At 46.5% G+C, this 24,510-nt stretch overlaps 1 protein-coding gene across 1 annotated transcript in view; it reads left to right on the top strand.

Annotated features, from left to right (window-relative positions):
* Nucleotides 1-24,510, top strand: part of LOC140411423 (potassium voltage-gated channel subfamily KQT member 5-like) — a 160,645-nt gene that overhangs the window by 69,448 nt on the left and 66,687 nt on the right. Inside the window, 3 exon segments of the mRNA XM_072500530.1 lie at nucleotides 16,422-16,597; nucleotides 17,669-17,794; nucleotides 19,039-19,149. Coding sequence (XP_072356631.1) covers nucleotides 16,422-16,597; nucleotides 17,669-17,794; nucleotides 19,039-19,149 — 413 coding nt within the window.

Genomic DNA, 24,510 nt, shown 5'->3' with positions numbered 1-24,510 from the left:
CAACGACCATCCCAGTCTGTCCAAAATGAAGATGCTGCCGAGAAGCAAGCCTGGTGGCTGGGTTTGGAGACTTTGCCCAACAGTACTCCATCTGTCACAAGCACCAGAAGCTCTCCGCGGCAGCACCCCTACACCCTTGGGGATGGTCAGGATGCCCTTGGGCTCATGTACATGTCGGTTTTGCTGGTCCATTCCTGGGTCCGATGTTTTTTGTCCTGGTGACTGCCCAAAGTGGCTGGAGGTCCACAGGATGGTGATGATCACCTCTCGAATAACCGTCGAGCGATTGCGCATTTCTTTTTCCACCCACGGAATACCTGACGTGTTTATGACAAGTAACAGCCTCTTTCACGAGTAAAGAGTTTGTTGCCTTTGTGAAAACCAACGGGATTTGCCATGCCCGCACTGCCCCATATCATCCGGCATCAATGGCTTGGCAGAGAGGGCTGTGCAGATGGTTAAACAGACTTCAGGCTCGATGGACAGCAGACTGGCAAGATTTTTATTCTCATACCGGACCATGCCGTTCCAGTAACTGTGGTGGCCCCCGCTGTGATAATAATGGGTCGTAAGCTTCATACACAACTGAGTTTGAGTATCCCGGACATTGTCACAAAGGTGCGCTGTAACCAAGATTTGCAAGAGCGTTGCCCAGTTCGACATCGATCTCTTCAACAATTCGCACCTGACGACGCGGTGTTCATTAGTAACTTCAATGACGGTGCTCACTGGCTCTCTGGAAATGTTGTCCACCAAAGAGGACCAGTCTCTTACCAAGTTTGGGTCCGGGGCAACTGATGTGAGTGCATTTCGATCACATTCGCTTACGGCGGTTGCTCTCTCTTGAGGCTCCTCAGAAGAAGCCTGTCCTGCATCCTCCGGCTCCATTGCCGACCAGCCTGCTGTGACACCTTCAGTCTATGTCGATGCTGACATCGATGCCGATGTTGTGTCTTCTGGCTCCGAAATGGATACGCAGGCCTCTGAGGTCTCGGACGATTATCAGCTGCCCCCCGCAATTGTCCACCACGGAGCCCCTGCCGCAGACAACATTCATCAGAAAGGTATACGCTGACCGATCCGGTGCATCAGCAACATGACGATTTGACGGAGCCAAAAAGAATCAAACGTCCTCTGCCTGCTCCTCCTTCTCTGCCTCAGCCTTCATCAAGGGGGTCTTTAGACTTTATGGGGGGTAGAATGTAATTGCTGCATGGGGCGTACGGGGTGGGAATGTTTATCTTCCCCATGCAGAGTACAAGCTCGCCCAATATGGGCGTGGGATCTCTATTCATCGTCGTATAAAAGGTCGGCCAGTAAAGCACCAACCAGAACAGGAACCCGGTAAGGAATTACCGAGCTGTGTATATATTGTGTTGTAAATAGACTACGTTTCTTAATTTTACTCAATGTGGAATCCCCATGTCCTTATTAAAGAGGCCCCAAAGACCCAAAGATCTACCCTTGGCCCCCTCACTTGTTTCCATTTGATGATGTATCCTCCCCATCACCGAGAAAACATACTTTCACCTCCATAACATCATCGACTCCATCACTGAGGAACAGCAAATCCTTCTATTCCTCTCTCCCTTCTGTACTTGTACAGCTTCCCTTAAGTTGCATAATTTTGGCCAGGAGCCAGCACTTTGGGTTCCGTATGAACCAGGCGTTGGTTACTTCCAGCTTGCTGCCCTTGAGTTGCTGCTAATTTACTCACAGACATGTATTAGACAAAAGCTTACACAGTGAGATAAATCTGACCCTCGGTGAGTAATGAGGTTTTAAACTGACCCATTTGGAACAATGAACGGTTTTGGCAGCTGCTCGGGTGACACTTGATCAATAAATCTGCCACCGGATAAAGGGACAGAGTAAATGAAGTACGGAATAAAAATTACCCTCCTCATTACACACTTAACGGCATGAGTCTTGGCCAGGACAGCTCAGGGTGATGTTTGAGTATGAGCGTCCTCTGTTATTGCAGTGGATACACTTTACCACAATATTCCTGACTGTTCATACATCAGCATATCAGGACCCAATTTAATAGTGGTGTTCAAAGTTAGTGCAGCTTTGATAAAGGTCAAGGAGTAACTGTTTCCACAGGCAGGGGAGTGGGGGGGGGGGGGGTGTTGTGAGGTGGTCAGCAACCAGTGAACACAGATTTAAGGCAACTGGGGAGGAGATGGGAAGAATCCTTTTTTTACACAGCGGGTTGTTGTGATCTGGAATGCACTGTGTGAAAGGATAGTGGAAGCAGATTCAATGGTAACTTTCAAAATGGAATTACATAAATACTTGGAAAAGAAGAGACATTTTGCTGGACCAGGGGGGAAAGCGAGAGAGTACGATTAAATGGCTAACTCTACAAAGAGTTGGCAGAGGCTCAGTAAACCAAACCTCTTTCTCTGATGTAAGTGAGGTTCTATAGCTGGAAGATTGGGCTCTGTCGCACTGCCACACCTGCCCCCCAACACCAGGATCCACTATGGAAAAGCAGAGCCCCTCAATCTGGAGTGTGCAGAGGTTGCCGTCTCTCTGAGCAACGCATGCACAGTGCTGGTTTGATGCACATTCTGCAAACTTGGCACATGCAGATTCAGTACCATCCTGTGCAAACCATTCACCTGTATGAATCCTGACACCAGACCCCCCCCCCCCCCCCCCCCCCCACCCCCCAACGCACCGTGCCCAAAAACTGGAGTAAACCAGCTTTTATTCTTATGACTGGGAGAGAGTGAATAATGAAGGCTGATTTTAAATGACTGCGTTCTGCAGGAATCCCCATCCAGGACATCTCATGTGGGCTTTGTAGAGTCACCAACATTAATTTTAGAAATTCTGAACGGTTTCATCAGGTGACCATCAGCTACCCACCCCAGGCTGTGGTGTAGTGGTATTGTCACTGGATTAGTAATCCGGAGACCCAGGGTAATGTTCTGGGGACCCGAGTTCGAATCCCATCACGGTGAAGTTTGAATTCAGTAATTGTTGATTGTTATAAAGACCCATCTGGTTCCATATAGGAAAGGAAGCCTGCCATCCTTACTTACTGATCGACTGACGTTTGACTCTTAAATTTCCCCTCTGAAATAGGCTCAGTTAAAGACAATAAATGCTTGTCCGACACCCATGAAGGAATGGGAAAATATTTCTTCCACCATTGGTCGCATGACGATGTTGATGCTGACATCTCGAACAAATTGCCTTCCAACAACCAATCAGAAATTCAAATAGATACTTTGGAGGGAAATTTGAACTTGCCAGGGTTGGTGGGTTCCTGTGCAGGTAGGAGGTTAATAAAGCTGAAATTCTCAGTATATTGGGAAGCTGGCAGGATCCTGATGATGTCCACCTTTATCCCAGGCACATCTTTCAGCCTGTGGGTAAACCCATTTAAATATGCCAAAAACTTCATTAACTGCAGTCAGGATTCTGACTTCAGCTGCCGACACATGGGTTAGCCAAGTTGTCTCTAATTCACCAGGCTCAACACAGCAGGCATTGACAGGGCTGAATAACAGATAGGCTGGTAAGGCTTCAAAAACTGAAACCTGACGCTGCTTCCAGCATAGCAGCACCCCCTGCTGGGAAAGGCCCAAAGTATGTTCATGTCAGAAGCAAGCCAAATTGAAAGGCTTTTTCTCACGGGACTCATTCTGAGTAGGTGTTTCACTGCAATGGAGGTGATCTCTAAGGCTTTGGCAGTCTGGTACCTTGGAGTTTTCAACTTTTATCTGCAGCTCCCAGCAGCCAGCCTCCAAAGCAGCATTGTGGCAGCTTATACAGCTCTACCTTGGATCTCAGATGGGAAACTGGAGGGGCACCAGCAGCTGGAGCACCAGCAGCAGGAACAACACCAGCAGCAGGCACAACAACAGCAGCAGGAACAACACCAGCAGCACCAGCAGCAGGCACAACAGCAGCACCAGAAGCAAGAACAACAGCAGCAGAAGGAACAACACCAACAGCAGCAGAAGGAACAACACCAACAGCAGAAGGAACAACACCAACAGCAGCAGGAACAACACCAACAGCAGCAGGAACAACACCAACAGCAGCAGAAGGAACAACACCAACAGCAGCAGAAGGAACAACACCAACAGCAGCAGGAACAACACCAACAGCAGCAGGAACAACACCAACAGCAGCAGGAACAACACCAACAGCAGCAGAAGGAACAACACCAACAGCAGAAGGAACAACACCAACAGCAGCAGGAACAACACCAACAGCAGCAGAAGGAACAACACCAACAGCAGCAGGAACAACACCAACAGCAGCAGGAACAACACCAACAGCAGCAGGAACAACACCAACAGCAGCAGGAACAACACCAACAGCAGCAGAAGGAACAACACCAACAGCAGAAGGAACAACACCAACAGCAGCAGGAACAACACCAACAGCAGCAGAAGGAACAACACCAACAGCAGCAGGAACAACACCAACAGCAGCAGGAACAACACCAACAGCAGCAGGAACAACACCAACAGCAGCAGAAGGAACAACACCAACAGCAGAAGGAACAACACCAACAGCAGCAGGAACAACACCAACAGCAGCAGGAACAACACCAACAGCAGCAGAAGGAACAACACCAACAGCAGAAGGAACAACACCAACAGCAGCAGGAACAACACCAACAGCAGAAGGAACAACACCAACAGCAGCAGAAGGAACAACACCAACAGCAGAAGGAACAACACCAACAGCAGCAGAAGGAACAACACCAACAGCAGCAGGAACAACACCAACAGCAGCAGGAACAACACCAACAGCAGCAGGAACAACACCAACAGCAGCAGAAGGAACAACACCAACAGCAGAATGAACAACACCAACAGCAGAAGGAACAACACCAACAGCAGCAGGAACAACACCAACAGCAGCAGAAGGAACAACACCAACAGCAGCAGGAACAACACCAACAGCAGCAGGAACAACACCAACAGCAGCAGGAACAACACCAACAGCAGCAGGAACAACTCCAACAGCAGCAGCAAGTAGTAATAAGGTCGCAAAGTCACAGGTTAAGACAAGCGGAGAAATCAAAGAGTGAAGATAAAGTTGAAGTTCAATTATCAGAAATGATTTTTGATCAGATGGTTGGAAAAGAACAAGAACAAATGGAGGATCAGGCGGATATTTTTAGTTCAGGAAAATTGGCAGAGTTACAACATAAATAGAAATAAAACGGATGTATCAGAAAGCATACACAGAAGAGGAATTTGGGTGTATACCAGAAGGTTATTATTACCTTAAAAATTATGTCTTAATAAGAAAATGGAGACCTTTACACATGCAGGCGAATGAAAAGTCGGCAGAAGTTCATCAAGTGGTATTGCCGGTAGGGTATAGAAAGGAGGTGTTGCGAGTAGCACATGAGGTACCAGTGGGAGGTCATTTGGGAATAAGGAAAACTCAAGCTAAAATACAAAAACATTTTTATTGGCCTGGACTACACAAAGATGTAGTTAAACTTTGTCACTCATGTCACACATGTCAAGTGATGGGGAAACCTCAAGCGGTTATAAAACCAGCGCCCTCAATACCCAATACAGCATTTGGGGAACCTTTTACAAGGGTCTTAATTTATTGCGTAGGACCGCTTCCAAAAACGAAAAGTGGGAATCAATGGGCGGGATTCTCTCATCCCACGGCAGAGTGTCCACGTCATCGTAAACACCATCAATTTTTACGACGGCGTGAACGACCCATGCAGACACGGGGAGAATGTGCAGACTCTGCACAGCCAGTGACCCAAGTCGGGAATCGAACCTGGGACCCTGGAGCTGTGGAGCAATTGTGCTGACCACAATGCTACTGTGCTGCCCTGGCGCACCCCCCCCCCCCCCCCCCACACACGCACACAGGTCGCCACCCGACCCTTCCACGCTGAGTTCCCGCCAGCTGAGAGCAGGTTAGAACGGCGCCGGCGGGACTCAGCGTTTCCATGACGGCCGCTCAGGCCATCCTGGCCCGAGAATCGGCGGGCCCTCCGCGTAGAGCAGCCCCAACCGGCACCGCGAAAACACGCCGGAGCCAATGGCGCTGATTCTCCGCTCTGAGGAGAATCGCGTGCCGGCATCAGGGCGGGGTGGCCCGGCAATTCTCTGCTGAGAGAATCCCGCCTAACATCTTTTGATGATAATGGATGGGCCCATTAGGTTTCCAGAGGTCATTCTGTACGCAATATTATAGCTAAAACGATTGTGGAGGAGTTACTTACATTTTTTACGAGATATAGACTACCCACAGGAATACAAACGGATCAAGGATCAAATTTACTTCGAAGTTATTCAAGAAGGTTATGGATAGCTTAGGAGTAAAACAATTTTAATCAACTGCATACCATCCAGAATCGCAGGGAGCGTTAGAACGTTGGCATCAGACATTAAAGACAAGGTTGAGGGCTTATTGTCAAGATCCAGAGGATTGGGATAAAGGAATTCCATTCGTACTGTTTGCAATTAGGGATGCACCTAATGAATCAACCAAATTCAGTCCTTTTGAACTAATTTTTGGTCATGAGTAAGAGGACCACTTAAATTGATTAAGGAGAAATTGGTAAATGAGCAGTCTGAAACTACATTATTGGACTATGTGTCAAATTTTAGGGAACAATTAAATAGAGCAGGTGAAATGGCTAGACAAAATTCAAACTCTGCACAGCATGTGATGGACAAGAAAGCAAAAGTTCGTTGTTTCGCCAATGGAGATAAAGTTTTAGTATTGTTACCAGTGGTAGGTGAACCTTGAAAAGCAAAGTTTTGTGGGCCTTATCAGATTGAAAGGAAATTGAGTGAAGTGAATTATTTGGTAAGAACGCCAGATAGAAGGGAAACTCACCGAGTGTGTCATGTGAATATGCTTAAAAGGTACTTTGAAAGGGAAGGAGAGCAAAAGGAGGAGGTTTCAGTGATTCTAACTCAAAGTGAAGAACTGAATCCAGATAACTCTGAATTTGACATTCCTCAAATTAAATTGTATAACGAGGATGTTCTTAAAAATTGGAATAAATTATTGATTTACCTTCCAAAGGAAAAACAAATTGACCTGAAAGAGTTATTGATATCACATGGGCATGTTTGTGGAAATAAGTTGGGAAGTACTAAGATGGTTATACATGATGTAGATGTGGGAAATGCTGTTCCAATTAAATAATATCCATATCGACTTAACCCTCTAAAATTGGCACAAGTTCAAAAAGAAATTGAAAGTATACTTAAAAATGGCATAATTGAAGTGGGTTACAGTGAGTGGAGCTCACCCATAATGATGGTACTGAAACCGGACGGTACCCAACGATTGTGTGTGGACTATAGAAAGGTTTGCAGTTACAAAAACAGATTCTTATCCTATCCAATGGGTTGGAGGACTCATTGAGACAGTGGGGCAATCAGCTTTTATCTCCAAACTGAATTTACTCAAAGGTTACTGGCAGGTACCTTTATCTGAAAGGGCGAAGGAAATTTCAGCTTTTGTGACTCCAAATGGTATATACCAATTCAAAGTTATGCCATTTGGCATGAAAAACGTCCCAGCCACATTTCAACGGTTAACGAACAAAGTCATTTCAGGATTACCCAATTGTGTGGTGTACATAGACGATCTTAGTGATTTTTAGTCATACATGGAAAGAACATTTGTAGCATCTGATGGAGTTATTCGATTGACTTCAGGAGGCGGGTTTGGTGGTAAACCTAGCCAAAAGTGAGTTTGGAAGAGCCCAAGTCACGTTCCTTGGTCATACAAATGGACATGGACAAATGGTCCCACGGCATGTGCAAACAAAAGTTATTAGGACGTTCCCAATAGCCTCGACACAAAGGGAAATAATGAGACTTCTTGGCATGAGTGGTTTTTACCGTAAATTTGTGCTGTATTTTAGCAGCGTGGTTGCTCCATTGGCAGACTTGCTGAAGAAGCGTAGCAAATTTCAGTAGAAGTGTCAACGGGCATTTGGCGGCCTGAAGGTTGTGTTAATCACTGCTCCTGTGTTGGCCACCCCAAATTACACAAAACCATTCAAGGTGGCTATCGATGTGAGTGATGTGGGCGTAAGTGCTGTGCTCTTACAAGAAGACGATGAAGGAATAGAGCGGCCTATTGTGTATTTTTTTAAAAATTAAATGATCACCAGAGGAAGTATTCAGCAATTGAAAAGGAGACTTTGAGCTTGAAAATGAAATGAAATGAAAATGAAATGAAAATCGTTTATTGTCACAAGTAGGCTTCAAATGAAGTTACTGTGAAAAGCCCCTAGTCGCCACATTCCGGCGCCTGTTCGGGGAGGCTGTTACGGGAAGCTTGGTGCTGGCTCCGCAACGTGATAGCCGATGCTTTGTCACGAATGTGATGAAGAGAAGCAGGTTCGATGGTGGAAGACAAAGAACTAAAATGGACTCTATTACTGTAAATGTTTGCCTGTTTTGATGTTTTTAAATGTATGTATGTTTATTGTCAAGTGTTAGGAATGGGCAAGTGAAAAGGCGACAAATGAAACCATCTTTGAAGTTTTTTTCTTTTTCTTGGGGGTGCTGTCATGTGAGTGTCCCTTTAAGAAAGGTTTAGTCTCTTATCATGTGACTTGTAGCACATTGGGCTGCAGCTGTGAGGTGGGAGGGGGTTTCACTTTCACTTTGAGTGCTACAGAAAGAGAAAAGAAGTGGTTTGCCTGTTTTGCTCTGTTTTCATTTTAAAAGTTGTTCCAGTGAAAAGCACATGAGTTGTGGTTAACTTTGAAGATATAGTCATTTTACGGAAAGAGTTTGAATCTGCTGTTTGGAACTGGACCAGAATTTTAAGAAAAAGACCTGTCCCATTCAAGTGAGAATACAGTGTGCTGGGCCACGCCCTTGAAAAGGGGTTTTGGGTCAATTGGATTTGTTATTGAATTGGAACAGCAAAGGGGAAATCCATTAAATGTTATACATAGATCACTGTAGCTGTGTGGCGTCTTTATGTTTGTAATTGATAAAAATTCTTGCTGTGTATATATATATATATTCTTAGAATAAACCTTGTTTGGATTAAAGTGTCTAGGAAGTCTGATGAATCACACCTGCAGCAAAGGCTTTTGTGCTCATCCAAGCCAAATTCAACATAAAGTTATAGGTCAGGTGAACTTCCTAATGCAGTTTGAAGTTTCCAAGCCCTGGCCCAAAGCACATTATATTAACAAAGTGGAAAGTTAGCTTTATCGCACAAGTGAAAGATAGGACAAAAACGCAAATGCAGTCTATCTTGGTCTTGAAGCATGCACAGAGAGGCATTCACATTTGTTGTGTAATGTGACACCGGACCTCAGAGTGGCCGAGGTAACTGTCTCAGGAACCAGCACAGAAACAGGCCATTCAGCACGACAGCTGGTCTTCCTACACTCTCCGTGATCTGCACTGTTCAACTCACATGATGCTGTCGCTCACTCACTTGCACAGATTGTCATTCAGTTTCAGAATGTCCCTTACTTCAAAATAGAAATAGAAATGAGAGATAAACAACAGATGGATTGCTGAGTGGGTGTCCACCACTTATGGGATCTCTTTCTCATCTTTAATATATTCCCATCCCTCTATTAATTATGTCAATTTACAGCAAGCGAAGTTGAGAATGAGCCTGGCAGGATAAAGTTTTAATGTTTCTTTTGGAAAGTTTGTTCCCACACAGATATTAGTCACAAACCTAATTCATTCTTTAATTCTAACACGCCAACTCCCATCAATTAACCAACATTCCACACTGCCCCACAGATCCTCATTGATTCCCCACTAACCCCTGTCATTCTGGTTTTGGAGTCAGGCTTGGATTTAGGGAAGAAGGTTCTGGTTATAAGAGGCCAAGGGTCAGGGTGTGTCATCCCTCCCCATATTAGTCACTATCACCCCCAGTAAAACTGAGGCTTAGCGCTTAGCTGGAACTAATCGCAGACTGACTGGTGGGTAGTTACCCACCTTACCAGCAAGACTAAAACAATGCTCCAATCCTCCTACTGCGAGCAGCAGCAGAAGCTGAGGGATTGGGGTATGGATCACCTAGAAGTGAGTGTCTGGGGAGCAGGGAGGAACGCCCACAGGCGGGAGTAGATGGAAGCTGGGTTTGGAGGAGCTGAAGATGGTTGGTGCTGAGGAAGTGATGGTGGGGAACTGTTGGGAGTGGAGATGAAGGGTGTAGTGGTGGGGAATAGGAGTTGGGGATGTTTGGAGGGGCTGGATGAATCTTATCCACAAGCACAAATACGCTGACAATGCCTCTAAATTCAGGACTGGTCACGTCAAAGGGATGGGCAATAAGCGCTGGCCTGGCCCACATTCCAAGAAAGAATAATTAAACACACACAGGGATGGTTGGCTCGTATCCAGGATGTGGGAAAACAATGGTAATTACTTAATTATAAAGAGACGCACAGGATAGTTCCAGCCTGCGATCCTACCTGAGATCTCTCTCAAATTGCAGATGCATCATTTTCACATCGGCAGTGATTTAAAATGTGCTGCAGCCTCTCTCTCCCAAGGGTTCATCAGACCACGATGCAGTGGAGCGAGGCACAGCACACAGCAGCTTTGCTGCAAACATTTGGAGTAAGCATATTTCTTTGACAAGCTGCATATGAAATATAACTGGGCTCAGTATTGCATTCCTCACAATAAGCTCGCAACCCTGAAATACTCCAGCATGATACAGCATTGAAATGACTTATCAAAGTCACAAAGCATATTCTGACCTGGAATTTCCGCTCTGGGTACAATCAGAAATGTGGCTGCAAATTGCACTCAAAATTGTAAAGATTTTGTAAAGATTTTTGCCTCCAATTTCGACTCTCTTTTGCATCTAGCCAAACGCAAAATCTGTCGTGACCTGGCACAATTGGGCAGCATTTTAAAATGTATTAAAATTATATTCCTTGGTATATTTAAGAATCATAACTTGGTGGAGTTTGATGGATGAAGCTTAAAATGGGCTCATCAGGAAAATGAAATCAGCCTTTTTAACCACATTGCCCAATCCAACAGCTGTGAGTCACCTGATTTGAAAGTATTGAAAATGACCTTTAAAAAATATACAAAACCACTTCCTGGTTAGGTTAGGTAAAGTGGTTGCATTTCTATTATGGTAAAAAATATTGAAAGCATTTAAAACACGCCTATTAGTGCATTTGTGCCCCGGGAAAGCTGAATTTGTTTGAGTTTGTTTGTGGGCCTGAAAACGTTGCAGTAAGCAGAAACTCTCAATGTTAATTAATTCATCTGGGGGCAAGGCTGGTTTTGTGGGAGGGGCCATTTCTCTCATGAGGCGTGGAATTTTGCGGCCCTGTCACGGTGGTAGCAGATAATCCTGCGAGCCGTTCAAATCTCCATTGACTTCAGCCAAACCAGAAGATCTCACCAGCAGGAGGCGATGTAAAATTCTGCCCGACATGTTATAAAACAGTGCAAAAACAATCATGGAAATTCATTCCACATTGGATGCAATTTGCACTTAAAATTGCACAATCATTTGCGCTGTTAGTACTGATTTTAGATGAATTGTGCCAACGAAACAACCGCAATCTAGTTGAAAATCCAAGTGACTGTGACCAAGGTACACCATCTCCCCCTCATCGTCTACAACCAATCCACTATCTTTGACATAGTTGACCGCACTATCACCCTCCAACATCCCTCCACTCTTGTCCAACTGGATGGAACTGCTCTCAACTGTCGGAGCTAGAGAATCACCTGCAATGGTTTCTCTTCCCATTCCTGCACCAATAACTCTTGTGTCCCCTCAAGAATCTGTCCTTAAAACCCCCCACACTGCACTCCCTCCCCATCCCCCACCCCGCCACTACCTTCATTTCTCATCTGGAACAACAATTTGAATTTACATAGTTACTGTACTAAAACATCCAAAGGACCTTCACAGAAGCATTATCAAACCCAAGCTACACAGGGTTTTAAGGAGCATCTTAAAGAAGGGGACGGGATAGCGAGACAGAGACTTTAAGGGAGGGAATTCCTGAGCTAAGGACCTTGACGGCTGATGGCATAGCCTCTAATGGTGGAGTGATTAAAATAGCAGATGCCTCAGAGGCCAGAATTGAAGGAGCACAGAGGTTCCTGAGAGAAACAGGGATGGAGAAAATTATAGAGATTGGAGGGATATGGTCAATGAAGGGATTCAAAAGCGAGGAAGATAATTTTATATTTGAGGTGTTGCCGGATCCAGGGCCAATGTAGATCAACACGCATAGCAGTAATGGGTGAACGTGATGCGAGTTAGGATACAGGCGGTAGTATTTTAGATGAGCTGAAGTTTATGGGGGCTGGAAGTTGGGAGGCTGGCCAGCAAAACATTTGAATAGTCAAGTCTCGAGATAAGAAGGGAGGTGGAAACAAATAATCTTCGTGATTGAGAAGCTATGGAGTCAAAAGCTGAGCTACCGCTAAGCACCATAATGCAAAAGCATAATACAGGTTCACACATAAATGGTAACCGACACCTAGGTCTACCTCACTAACACCTCTCCTGATTTCTCCAATACATCTGCAATATCAGACAGTTTGGTCAAAATTCACCTGGATTTTCTGCTCCCTTCATCTCCCCTCCACCCCTCACCGTGTTTTCTGCTGTCGGAGACAGGTTGTCATTGCTCACTGGCAGAATCTTCCGGTACTGCCAATGTCGACAGCGTTTTGTGTAACCCGCAGCCTCTGCCACTTGGTATCCGACGCGGTTGGTTGGCCATCGGTGGGACAAGCAAATCCGGCAGCCGGGAGGGCCAGAAAGTTCATCCCTCAGTCTTTTCTCCAACTGATCAGCAAAGAAGACCAAAGCTATTGGGCGGGATTCTCCATCTCGCCAGCCGGCCAATGGGGTTTCTCATTGTGGGCAGCCCCATGCTGCTGGCACAACAGAGAATCCTGACAGCGGAGAATCCAGCCCAATAATCTCCCATGACCAAAAAACGCTGTGCCTATCTGTGCCCGAGCCACAGACTCCACTCTGCTCCTTGGCCACTGCCTGATGTTAAACCATACTGTCTGCAACCTTGTTTCAACTCTAAGCCAAGCTTCTGATTGCATATCCTTTCCAGCACACAGACTGTCAACTTTCATCTCACCTTCTAACCTCTGTCCTTGACTATTGCATCGCTCTCCTGGACAGCCTCTCATTGTTCACTCTCCAGAGCAAAAGAAACAGACACGCCCAACAGCACAGCCCTCACACAGTGCCACAGGGGAGCATCAGCTTAGATTTCTATGCTCAAGCTCTGTAGTGGAATTTGAACTCAGAAACTTCATGAATTAGAGGTGAGTGTGCTGCCCACTGAGCCACAGCTGGCAGTGCTAAGTGACACCTGAATGTTTACCACTGTGCTCAATACAGGGGGTTAATGGGGACGAAACACTGCCTCGTTTTTCCTGGTACCCTGATATCAGCATCTGAACATTCTCACCAATAAATCACCTTCGCTGCAAAATTCTTCAAGAGGTGTTTTCACTTCTCTGACACGATTGCTGATAAAGCTTTAGAAACTCTGCCATGCAATGTGACAAATTAAAAGATCAGTTCAAGTTCCATACAAAATTAATCACTGTCTCAGGAAATTAGTTAGTTCCAGTTCATCTTGTGATCCTAATTGGTGAGAGGTTTTCGTCAAGGAAAAGAAACAAGAGCTGTTCACATTGCCAGCAGACAAAATCCGTTGTTAAAATCTCAAATGCTCCAAGGGATTAAAAAAGATTATTATGTCAAGGGTCAGACTGAAATGCTGTCTCAGGTGGCTTTCCTGCATTGGCTAATCTCGCCCCTGAGCAGTGAGGGTAAGGGATAGGGAAGGCACTGGATCAGCCATTCCTCCATCATCAATGCCTGTAAATCCTGTTAGAATGTGTGCTGGCCGATTAAGTGAATTCAGCCTTTGTGCTGGCATCGCTTCCCCACATTGAAATCCAGCTTGACACACAGGCCAGAATTCTCCGACCGTTTCCGGCCAGTGGGATTCCCTGGTCCCGCCGGCAGCGCACCCCCACCCACGGGTTTCCCAGCAGCATGGGGTGGCTTCAATGGGATTCCTATTGACAGAGTCGGGAGCAGAGAATCCTGCCGCCAATAAACGGCACACCGTCTCCTGCCACCGGGAAACACGTGGCTGGGAGGCCGGAGAATCCCGCCCACAGAGTAGAGGCTGATAGACAAGGCACCAAATAAAACTTAGAGAAACATTGCCAGCAGCTTCACAGCCTCAATAAAAACAATTGGCATGAATCACAGATGGAGATATGAGGAGGGCTGATCAAAAGCTTGTTCCATAATGAACAGGAGAGAGAGGCAGAGGGGTTTAGCAAAGGAATTCCAGAGCTTGGGGCCTCTGCAGCTGGAGGCATGGCCACGACTAGAGAGGCAAAGGATTATTAGATTTAATTTTTAATAATCTTTAGTGTCACAAGTAGGCTTACATTAACACTGCAATGAAGTTACTGTGAAAAGCCCCTAGTCGCCACACCACAGCGCCAGTTCGGGTACACAGAGTGTAAATTCAGAAAGTACAATTCACCGGACAGCATGTCTTTCAGGACTTGTGGAAGGAAACCGGAGCACCCGGAGGAAACCCACGCAGACACAGGGAGAACATGCAGACTCTGCACAGACAGTGACCCAAGCCGGGAATCAAACCTGGGACACAGGAGCTGTGAAGCAACAGTGCTACCCACTGTGATACCGTGCTGGAGTTAATGGCAGCATTGGAATTGGAAGGGGTCATTCAGCGCCTCAAGCCTATTCTGCCATTCAGTGAGATCATGTGTGATCAACACAATAATGCATATCATCCCTGGTACCCTCCAATCAACTGCACTCCCCTGGCTCACAGTCCTGAGCAACATCCCGCCCCCTCACATAAGGAGGGAGATTTTAACAAGAAAACTCCTGGAGAAGGTTTACATCAGCCCAAGCCTGCGGCTACAAAAGGACCTTACCAATCCCCCTCCTGCTTGCCTGCCATCACACCAGCCTGTATAGCCAGGACCACCGTGGGGCGGCACGGTGACAGAGTGGTTAACACTGCTGCCTCACAGACCCAGGGACCTGGGTTCAATTCCAGCCTCGGTGACTATCTGTGTGAAGTTTTCATTTCCTCCCGTGTCTGCGTGGGTTTCCTCCGAGTGTTCCGGTTTCCTCCCACAGTTCAAAGATGTGCAGGTTAGATGGATTGACCATGATAAATTTCCCCTTAGTGTCCAAAAGGTTAGGTGGGGTTACTGGGTTAAGGGGATAGGGTGGAGGCATGGGCTTAAGTGGGGTGCTCTTTCCAAGGGCCGGTGCAGACTCGATGGGCTGAATGGCCTCCTTCTGCTCTGCAAATTCTACCATTCTAATTCTATGATTAATAGCAGAGGCTCTGTGGCAGCAGGAATGGAACCAACTTGCCAGTTCTAAAAACTGCTTCCTCATTACAGATCCCATAGCACGCCCATCCAGCTTCAACCTGCCACACCAACATTGGGTTCTCCTCAACAATTTCCACACTGACCAATGTCTTTGTGCCACAAATTGGCACAAGTGGGTCCTTGCACGAAACCTGAACTCCAGCTGTGGTGTATCCCAATCAATAATACATAATTGAATACTGCCCACTGACAAAATTCAGCCGAGGGCTCAGACAGCTCCATTTAACCACTGCCTGGCTTGGTTACTGCACACACTGAGAAAAAAATGAGGAAAAAATCTGACTGATCTTTCCTAACTCCGCTCACAGCCTTGACTCCATAAAAGAGGTGCATAATACAAAAGTCAAAAGGTAACAGTGAACCTACAGTAAGAAGTCTTACAACACTAGATTAAAGTCCATCAGGTTTGTTTTGAATCACTAGCTTTCGGAGCACGGCTCCTTCCTCGGATGAATGAAGAGGTAGGTTCCAGAAACACATATAGACAAAGTCAGTGATGCAAGACGATACTTTGAATGCGAGTCTTTGCAGGTAATTAAGTCGTTACAGGTCCAGATGGAGTAGGTTACAGAGGTGTGAATTGTCTCAAGCCAGGACAATTGTAAGACTTCTTACTGTGCTCACCCAAGTCCAACGCCGGCATCTCCACATCATAGTGAATCTACGACAAACCTTAACCATTGTTTGGAGTTGGGTGAACAGTAATAGGCTTAACAATACGTGAAAGTTGTTTGAGCAAGAGAGAGCACACAGCTGCTGCCTGATATGAGGAAATACAAAGAAAGACTTGGAAAATGCAGACTTGTTTTGTTTGCACAGATGAAGCGAAGAGGTGATTTGACAGAAATGTTTAAAATCAGGAGATTTTCAATGTTTGAGACGATGGAGAGTAAATGATAAATTTAGGTTTGTGACACAAAGCAGGAGGAACTTGGAGAGAAATCTGAAGAGTTGTCATTTTTGACGTGCTGTCCTTTCCCTCTCCAGACATTATCGTGCTAATTGCTTCCATTGCAGTCATCGCTGCTGGTACCCAGCGGAACATATTTGCCACATCCGCCCTCCGAAGCCTCCGCTTTCTTCAGATCCTCCGCATGGTTAGAATGGACCATCGAGGGGGCACGTGGAAGCTGCTGGGGTCTGTGGTTTATGCGCACAGTAAGGTGGGTGAATAGGATGCATTGTGTGACAGACTCATCAACTTATCTTCTCACCAGGCAGCACGGTGGTGCAGTGGTTAGCACTGATGCCTCACGGCGCCAGGGACCCGGGTTCGGCGCGGGGTCACTGTCCGCGTGGAGTTTGCACATTCTCCCCGTGTCTGCGTTGGTCTCAACCCCACAACCCAAAGATGTGCAGGGTACATGGATTGGTCATGCTAAATTGCCCCTTAATTGGGCGACAAAAAAAATTGGGTGCTTAAAATTTTTTTTTTTTAAACCTATCTCGTCACCCGGGTTTCTTAGTTGTGCATGAGGCCACCACCTTTTTATAACCGAGTCATTTCCCCTTGAACTATCCTCATTCTCGAGTCGACCAACCAGTTTCAAGGTGAGGGAAAGGTTTGGGTTTGATGGTCACACCATTCATTGAGCAACTGACAGTGCCCAAGGCTCCTTCGATCTGCAGTTGGCTAAGCGAAAGATTTTCTAAATGAGAGATTCCTGTCTGTGGGATTGTAAAAGGAACTGGATAATGTGGAACATGACCATCTGTTTCACCTTGTCCAGAACAATAGAACCACTCAACACAGTCTGGGCTTGAAGAGGGTAAATTCAAAACTAATCTGGGAGAGAATAGTTTAGTGGTCAATCGAAGGAGCAGGCTCCCTTTCGGCAATGTAGAAGTAATTAGTAGTGAGCCACTCCAAATGTAAAATTAGCTTTCATTCAGAAAATGACATGTTCGGGATATGGTATGAGTCATTAGAGATATGATAACACGATGAGTGTACCATGTCTGAGAAGACCAGGACTTTAGGCCTCTGGTTCCCAAAGCTTTCTATCACAGCGGTTTTCCTCACCCCACACTGGATCTGTTGTATACTCAGATATAAAGATTAATTGCTGTGAGTAGTGCCCTAACATTTTGAAGTTCCTCACCTCATCCATAAAAAAATTTCCTCACCTCATCCATTCCAGCATCTCTTTGTGTTTTGCATTCACTTCTAATCCTGTTGCTGTTGAGAAACCCAGGAGACTCTGACTCTACACTCTTCTCTTTCCTCCCGGCAGGAGCTGATTACAGCCTGGTACATTGGTTTCCTGGTCCTCATCTTCTCCTCATTCCTTGTTTACTTGGTAGAGAAGGATTCGAATGCTGAGTTTGCCACTTATGCCGATGCTCTATGGTGGGGCACAGTGAGTACAACTTTTGCACTGCCACTTTGCTTTGGGACAATTCCTTACTAGAAAGCAAGGGACAATAAATCAAGTCACCAAGTTACAAGCAATTCACACGATTGTTGGGAACACAAGACAACCAACACTGGAATGTCACAGAGACCAGAGTTTGTCTTCAGTTTCTCTCTCTTCGCTCTCCCTCGTTCTCTTTCTCTCTCACCCTCTCACTTTCTCTCTCCCTAGTTCTCGCTCACCCTCTTTCTCTCCCAACCTCTCTTTTCCCACTCTCTCCCTCACACTCTTTCCCTCCTACCCTCTTTCTCTCCCTCATCTTTCACTCTCCCATTCAAGCTGTCCCTCCCCTCATTCCCCACAAATTCTCCTTCACTCCCACTCACTCTATATCTCTCCCACTCTCTCTCTCCCTCTTTCTCCTCCCCATGTTTTCTCCAACTTGCTTCCTCTTTCTCTCCCTCTCTCTCTCACTGTCTTTCTCTCCCACCCAATCTCTCTTTCACTCTCTCAGGAACGCTAACATTCAAAGTGTATCCATTTGGCAAGATGAAAGTCAAGGAAAAATCTCCCGGATACAGAATAGTCTTGGCCACCCATTGTTATTTATTTCAGAGTGAAGGGATCACCAATCGACCTGAAACACCAAATGACCTGTCACCCCTATGAGCCATTGCAAATGTGAGCAGCTTGTCTTTGAGTAACACTTAAGGCCTTGAAATTCCAGGGTATGTCTGGGACACTGCAAGTTCCCACACTGTCTATCCCTGATAGTTGACCCTGTCTAATAGTCCTAGAACACAGCAAGATCCCATTTTGTTTGTGCTTGATACTCAACTCTGTCTGATAGTCCTGCGGCTCATTAAGATCCCATTCTGTCCGTCGTCTGATTGTTCTGGGACTCATCAAGATACTACATTATCCATCCCTGTTAATCGGCCCTGTCTGATAGTCCTGGAACGTAGCAAGATCCCACACCATCTGTCCCTGATATTCGACTCTGCCTGGAGATCCAAGGTAAGTAATCCAATATTTTGTTTGGTTACCTACCTCTGCCGTTTATTGTGGCATCCATTGTGATTTGGGAAAGTTGGAATTGAGTTGTGCCAGACCCATCCCATGGCGTTAGTGAGCCTGGCCTGTTCCCAGTGCAAGATTGGGCTATTGACCCAGTCCGATTCATGGACGAAGGCAGATGTAGTTACGAATGCTGACAGGCTGTAAGGTGCAATCTTTTTTTCTCCCTCCAGATCACCCTGACGACCATTGGTTATGGGGATAAGACTCCCACCACGTGGCTCGGGAGGCTGCTGTCGGCTGGCTTTGCTCTCCTCGGGATCTCCTTCTTTGCACTTCCCGCTGTGAGTACCTGCGAGGTGGTCAAGAGAATCAGAAACCGAGTAGAATGAAAGCAGTTCTTAGAATCACAATCCACTGCCCCAGAGTGGCCCTATCAGAGCAGCAAGCTGGAGACATCCCTGCTAAAGGATGAGTGCTATTCAAAGGTTAGTGCTGAGCCGTGTTGCTGGGGAGAGCAGAGTGACAACCTTGCTCAGCATTCAGCCACCTCACTGCTTATCAGGAAAGATATTTTAGCCTAGAGGGAGAATAGAACAGACTCATCCAATCATACCGAGGATTAACAGGGTATATTATGAAGAGAGATTGTGTAAACTCGGTTTGTATTCTCATGCATTTGAACATTTAAGAGGTGAATTGATTGCTGTGTGAAAGATGATTAAAGGATTAGATGGGAATGATAGAGAGAAACCGTTTTCTCGGGTGAGGGCCCACTCTTCACATTGAAGCCATCACTTCCCCACAAAGAGAATTGAAGACCTGGAACTGTTCTCCCCTAAAAGGATGTAGGTGGTCGGGGCCAATTGGAATTTTCAAGATTGTGATCAATACATTTTTGTGAGGTAAGAATATCAAGTGATAGGAAACAAAAAAGTGCGAAAGAGGTTGGGACAGAGATAGGCCGTGATCTAAGTGAATGGTTGAACAAGGGACTGAATGGCCTCCTGGGTTTATGTTACTTACTCTGAGAGAGCTATGCACTGACACTGGGTGTAAAACATTTCTTTAAGGTATTCGTTTTAATTCTAACTGGCCCAGCTACATCTTGTTACATGGGGACAATTGTAGTTTCTCTCATACGGGAAAGTGGGCAAAATGGGGTTAACATTCTCACAGTGGATCCCCACCCCCGCTGTTCTGTCAGACAGTCGAGCCAAATTGGTCTGGAAAAGCAATGTAAATTGTGATGTTGTTAAGACCTCAACTCCCATTGTAAATTAGTGAGTGATCCACTGGGGTTCATTTAAGCAGAAGAGCAGTTTTCCAGAAGGAAACTCTTAGGAGTGTTAGAATTCTAACAGTACAAGGACTGTGTTATTTACAGAGAAAGGTTGGTGGAGCTCCTGAACAACGTGTACCTATGCAGTGCCATTAACGTAGTAAGAACGGCAGCACGGTGGTGCAGTGGGTTAGCCCTGTTGCCTCACGGCACCGAGGACCCAGGTTCAATCCCAGCTCTGGGTCACTGTCCGTGTGGAGTTTGCACATTCTCCCCGTGTTTGAGTGGGTTTTGCCCCCACAACCCAAAGATGTGCAGGGTAGGTGGATTGGCCACGCTAAATTGCCCCTTAATTGAAAAAAATGAATTGGATACTCTAAATTTTTTTTTTAAGTAGTAAAAACATCGTAACGTGCTTCGCAGAAGTTGTATCAAGAAACAATAAACAAAAGTCACATTAGGAGATATTAGCACAGGACCAAAAATGTGGTTAATGTGGTAAGTTTTAAGGAAAGTCTTAAAGGAGGAGAATGAGGGGGAGAGTGAGGGGGAGAGTGAGGGAGGGATTTCCAGAGATTAGGACCTTGAACTGAAGACACGCCCTCCAATGACGAAATGATAAAAATCAGGGCTGTACTGGAGGACAGAACTAGAGGTGGACAGAGGGGGTTGTGGCTGGAAGAGTCAGAGAGATAGGGAGGGGTGAGGCCATGGAGGGATTTGAAAACAAGGAAAGGATTGCAGTTATTTAATTGCGGCGCGTTGGTTTGTTCCTCAAACAGCAGACTGTTTCGGAACTGATTGCTACTTCCCAATGATGGTAATCAAAATGATAATTCTTTCGGGTTTGACTGCTGCAGCTCTATTTAATTACATAGCTTTCTAATGGAAGTGATTTTTCCAACATTAACATCTTACCCAACATGAACACACGGCTGTGGTGTCTCTCACATAAAGTATTACAAGAAGGAAAGCCCTGACTGAAAGAGCTGATATCCCAGGGACTGTCCAGGACAGAGCTCATATCCCAGGACTGTTCAGGAACCTAGGGATGGTCCAGGAGTGAGTTTATATCTTCTGAGGAATTGCAACCACTGGAAAACCAATGAGTGATGTTTCTGAGACAGTCAGTTGAACCTTCAATAGTCCCAATATATTCGATACTTCTAATATGTGGGCGCCACAGTGGTTAGCACTGCTGCCCACAGTGCCCGGCACCCAGGTTCAATTCCAGCTTTGGTAACTGTCTCTGTGGAGTTTGCACATTCTCTCCATGTCTGAGTGGGTTTCCTCCGGATGCTCCAGTTTCCTCCCACAGTCCAAAGGTGTGCAGGTTAGGTGGATTGGTAATTCTAAATTACCCCTTGGTGTCTACAGGTTAGGAAGGGTTACAGGGATAAGGTGGGGGTTTGGGCCTAGGTAGGATGCTCTTTCAGAGGGTCGGTGCAGAATCAATGGGCTGAATGCCTCCTTCCGCACTGTAGGGATTCTATTCTATTCTATTCCATGGGGGCCAATGGGTTTGAGGGTCTTCAGCCCCCTTAATCCAACTGTCCCCATGAGGACCAGAGGGAAACCATTATCGATCTTCCCATGGGACTCGTGGAGTACGAGATTCTCAGGTAGGAGGCAGAGGCCACCGAGCTGGAGCTCGTTAGACCTACACATAAAGCCAACCTAAACAGGGCCCGTAGCTATTGGTTGTCCAACAGAGACTGGAGTGGGAGAGAGTGACTGCCGTGAGCAGTAACATAATTCAATAAATCCTTGTTCCACTACCGCTGGCTTCCTCAATCATTAAACTGGCGATGAGGACTCGCCTGCGGAGCCGCCGAGCCATCCTGGGCGATTACTATCCTGGAACATGTGGACATAAAGTTCGAGATGCTACTGTTCATCTTAATACAGTCGTATTTTCTGGTTTCGGAACGCTCTTTATGGCCTGGACCTTTTCTTCAACTTGGTGCAAGCCATCCTTGTCCACGCAATATCCCAGGTACGTGACCCCCTTTACCTGAAACACATACTTACCCCTCTTCAGGCAGATGCCCACTTGGGAGAACCACCTGAGATCCTCTTCCAAATTGTCCAAGTGTTCTCGGTGGCTTCCGTTATGAACACATTGTCCAGGTATGTCGTCTCTTTGGGTAGCGCCTAGTGTATGCCTTCCATCACCCTCTGGGATATTGTATGTGGATGAGACCCCGAATGGGAGGCGAGAATACTCGTATTGACCCCTGAAAATATTGATTGTCACGTACTTTTGCGATGCTGCATCTAGTTCTAGTTGGAAATACACAAGGCTCATGTCCAGTTTTGTGAACAAGTGGCCCCCGGCTAGCTTCGCGTACAGATCCTTTACCCGCAGCATGGGATATCGGTCCAGGCGCAGAGTCGAACCGACTTATCCTGTATCAACAATGTGTGGACCACTGCTGCAGCCCACTCTGCAAATTGGGCCTGGCTTTTGACACCCAAACTTTCCAAACGCCGTAATTCGGTTTCCACCTTTGAGCGCAAGGTGTTGGAGTACAGTAGTACTCTGAAGTATTCGGGTTGGGCCTCCGGGTCGATTCCAGGCCCTCCTGGAAAAACTCACGATATTTCCTCAGGACTTCGTACAGGCTGCCGGTGCCCATCTGGAAGATTTGCTGCCAAACTAAGTGTTTGCAGCCAATCATGGCCCAACAGGTTGGGTCCCAGCCCCTATCCCACTATTAGTGGCAACCTGCCTATCTGCTGCCCGTGGGTGACCGGGGTCACGGTGTCCCTATAACTTTCAACAGCTTCCCGGTATTTGCAAGCTCAAGGGCAGGATGCCCGTGCGAAGCTGATGAAAGATTTGTTGACCAATGATGACCAATGATGGAGATGGCAGCCCCCGTGCCGATCTCCATACCAGGGGTTGCCCAATGACTTGAAGTCACATCCGAATCGATGTACTTTAGGGGCCGTGATGCAATTCAGCTGCATCAGTCATTCTTCTCAGGCTGGGTCACATGCAAGACCCTGGCATGGGGCAACCATGTCATCTGCCCAGTGCATTCTTTGCCAATTCTGGTGGCCTTGGTTGCCACGCGTTCTGTGACTGCAGGCCTGGCAATGTCACTAGTACTCCCCATCATCCTCTGGGGAGGAGTCACATTCATGTGTGGTGGCCCTTGAACATTGTGTCCGGTTGCGACGTTGTGCATTTGGTTGCTGCTTTGGTGAAGATAGAATCCCTACAGTGCAGAAGGAGGCCATTTGACCCATGAGTCTGCACCTGAGACGGCACTGCACTCCTGTATGGGGGTCGTCTAACACTATGGAGGCTGTAGTCAACGGAACCCTGGAATTCCTGAATCCAATTCTCGTCATCCTCACAAGACAGGGATAGCTCAATGGCTCTTTTCCGATCCAATGTTGGTTACATAAGAACATAAGAACAAGGAACAGGAGAAGGCCATCGGGCCCCTCGAGCCTGCTCCGCCATTTAATGAGATCATGGCTGATCTTTGTGGACTCAGCTCCACTCTCCGGCCCGTACACCATATCCCCGAATCCCTTTATTCTTTAGAAAGGTATCTATCTTTTTCTTAAAAACGTTTAAAGAAGGAGCCTCAACTGCTTCACTGGGCAAGGAATTCCAGAGATTCACAACCCTTTGGGTGAAGAAGTTCCTCCTACACTCCGTCCTAAATCTACCTCCCCTTACTTTGAGGCTATGCCCCCTAGTTCTGCTTTCCATATTCCTCTGAGTTGCCACGTTGTAAATTCTGCACCCAAAAGGTCTCTTACCAGGCCAGAAAGGGATGAGCTGAATTCACAATGTTTTGCCGGCCATCAGATTTGTGTCAGAAAGTCCGTTACCGACACCCCCGGAATCCACACAGCCATGTTACACCAGTACCGTTGCATAATCACGGCCAGTTTTGGGTGTGGATGTTCCCCACAAACTCCAGTAGTTCATCAAAGGACTTTGAGTCTGGGACTGCTGGGTATGTGAGGCTTTTGATTGTGCTGAAGGTTGGAACCCGCAGGCGGTCAGGAGGATTACCTTCTCTCGGTCCTCTCCAGTGATGCCGTTCGCCTGGGAGAAGTACCGCATTTACTCGATGTACTGGAACCAATCCTCCAGGCCTGTATCGAAGGCCTCAGATTTCCCGATAAACAGCTTTTTCAAAACTGCCCCAAACTCCTTGCTGCGCAGCAATATCCCAATGAGGGATTAGAGGGGCTGGTTTAGCACACTGGGCTAAATCGCTGGCTTTTAAAGCAGACCAAGCAGGCCAGCAGCACGGTTCAATTCCCGTCCAGCCTCCCCGAACAGGCGCCGGAATGTGGCGACTAGGGGCTTTTCACAGTAACTTAATTGAAGCCTACTTGTGACAATAAGCGATTTTCATTTTTCATTTCATTTCAATGTGGCTGGGATGTCCGG

Source organism: Scyliorhinus torazame, chromosome 4 (genome assembly GCF_047496885.1).
Source record: "Scyliorhinus torazame isolate Kashiwa2021f chromosome 4, sScyTor2.1, whole genome shotgun sequence".
Taxonomy (NCBI): Eukaryota; Metazoa; Chordata; class Chondrichthyes; order Carcharhiniformes; family Scyliorhinidae; genus Scyliorhinus; species Scyliorhinus torazame.
Note: the sequence above shows the minus strand (reverse complement) of the source record. Positions and strands in the feature narration are given on the sequence as shown.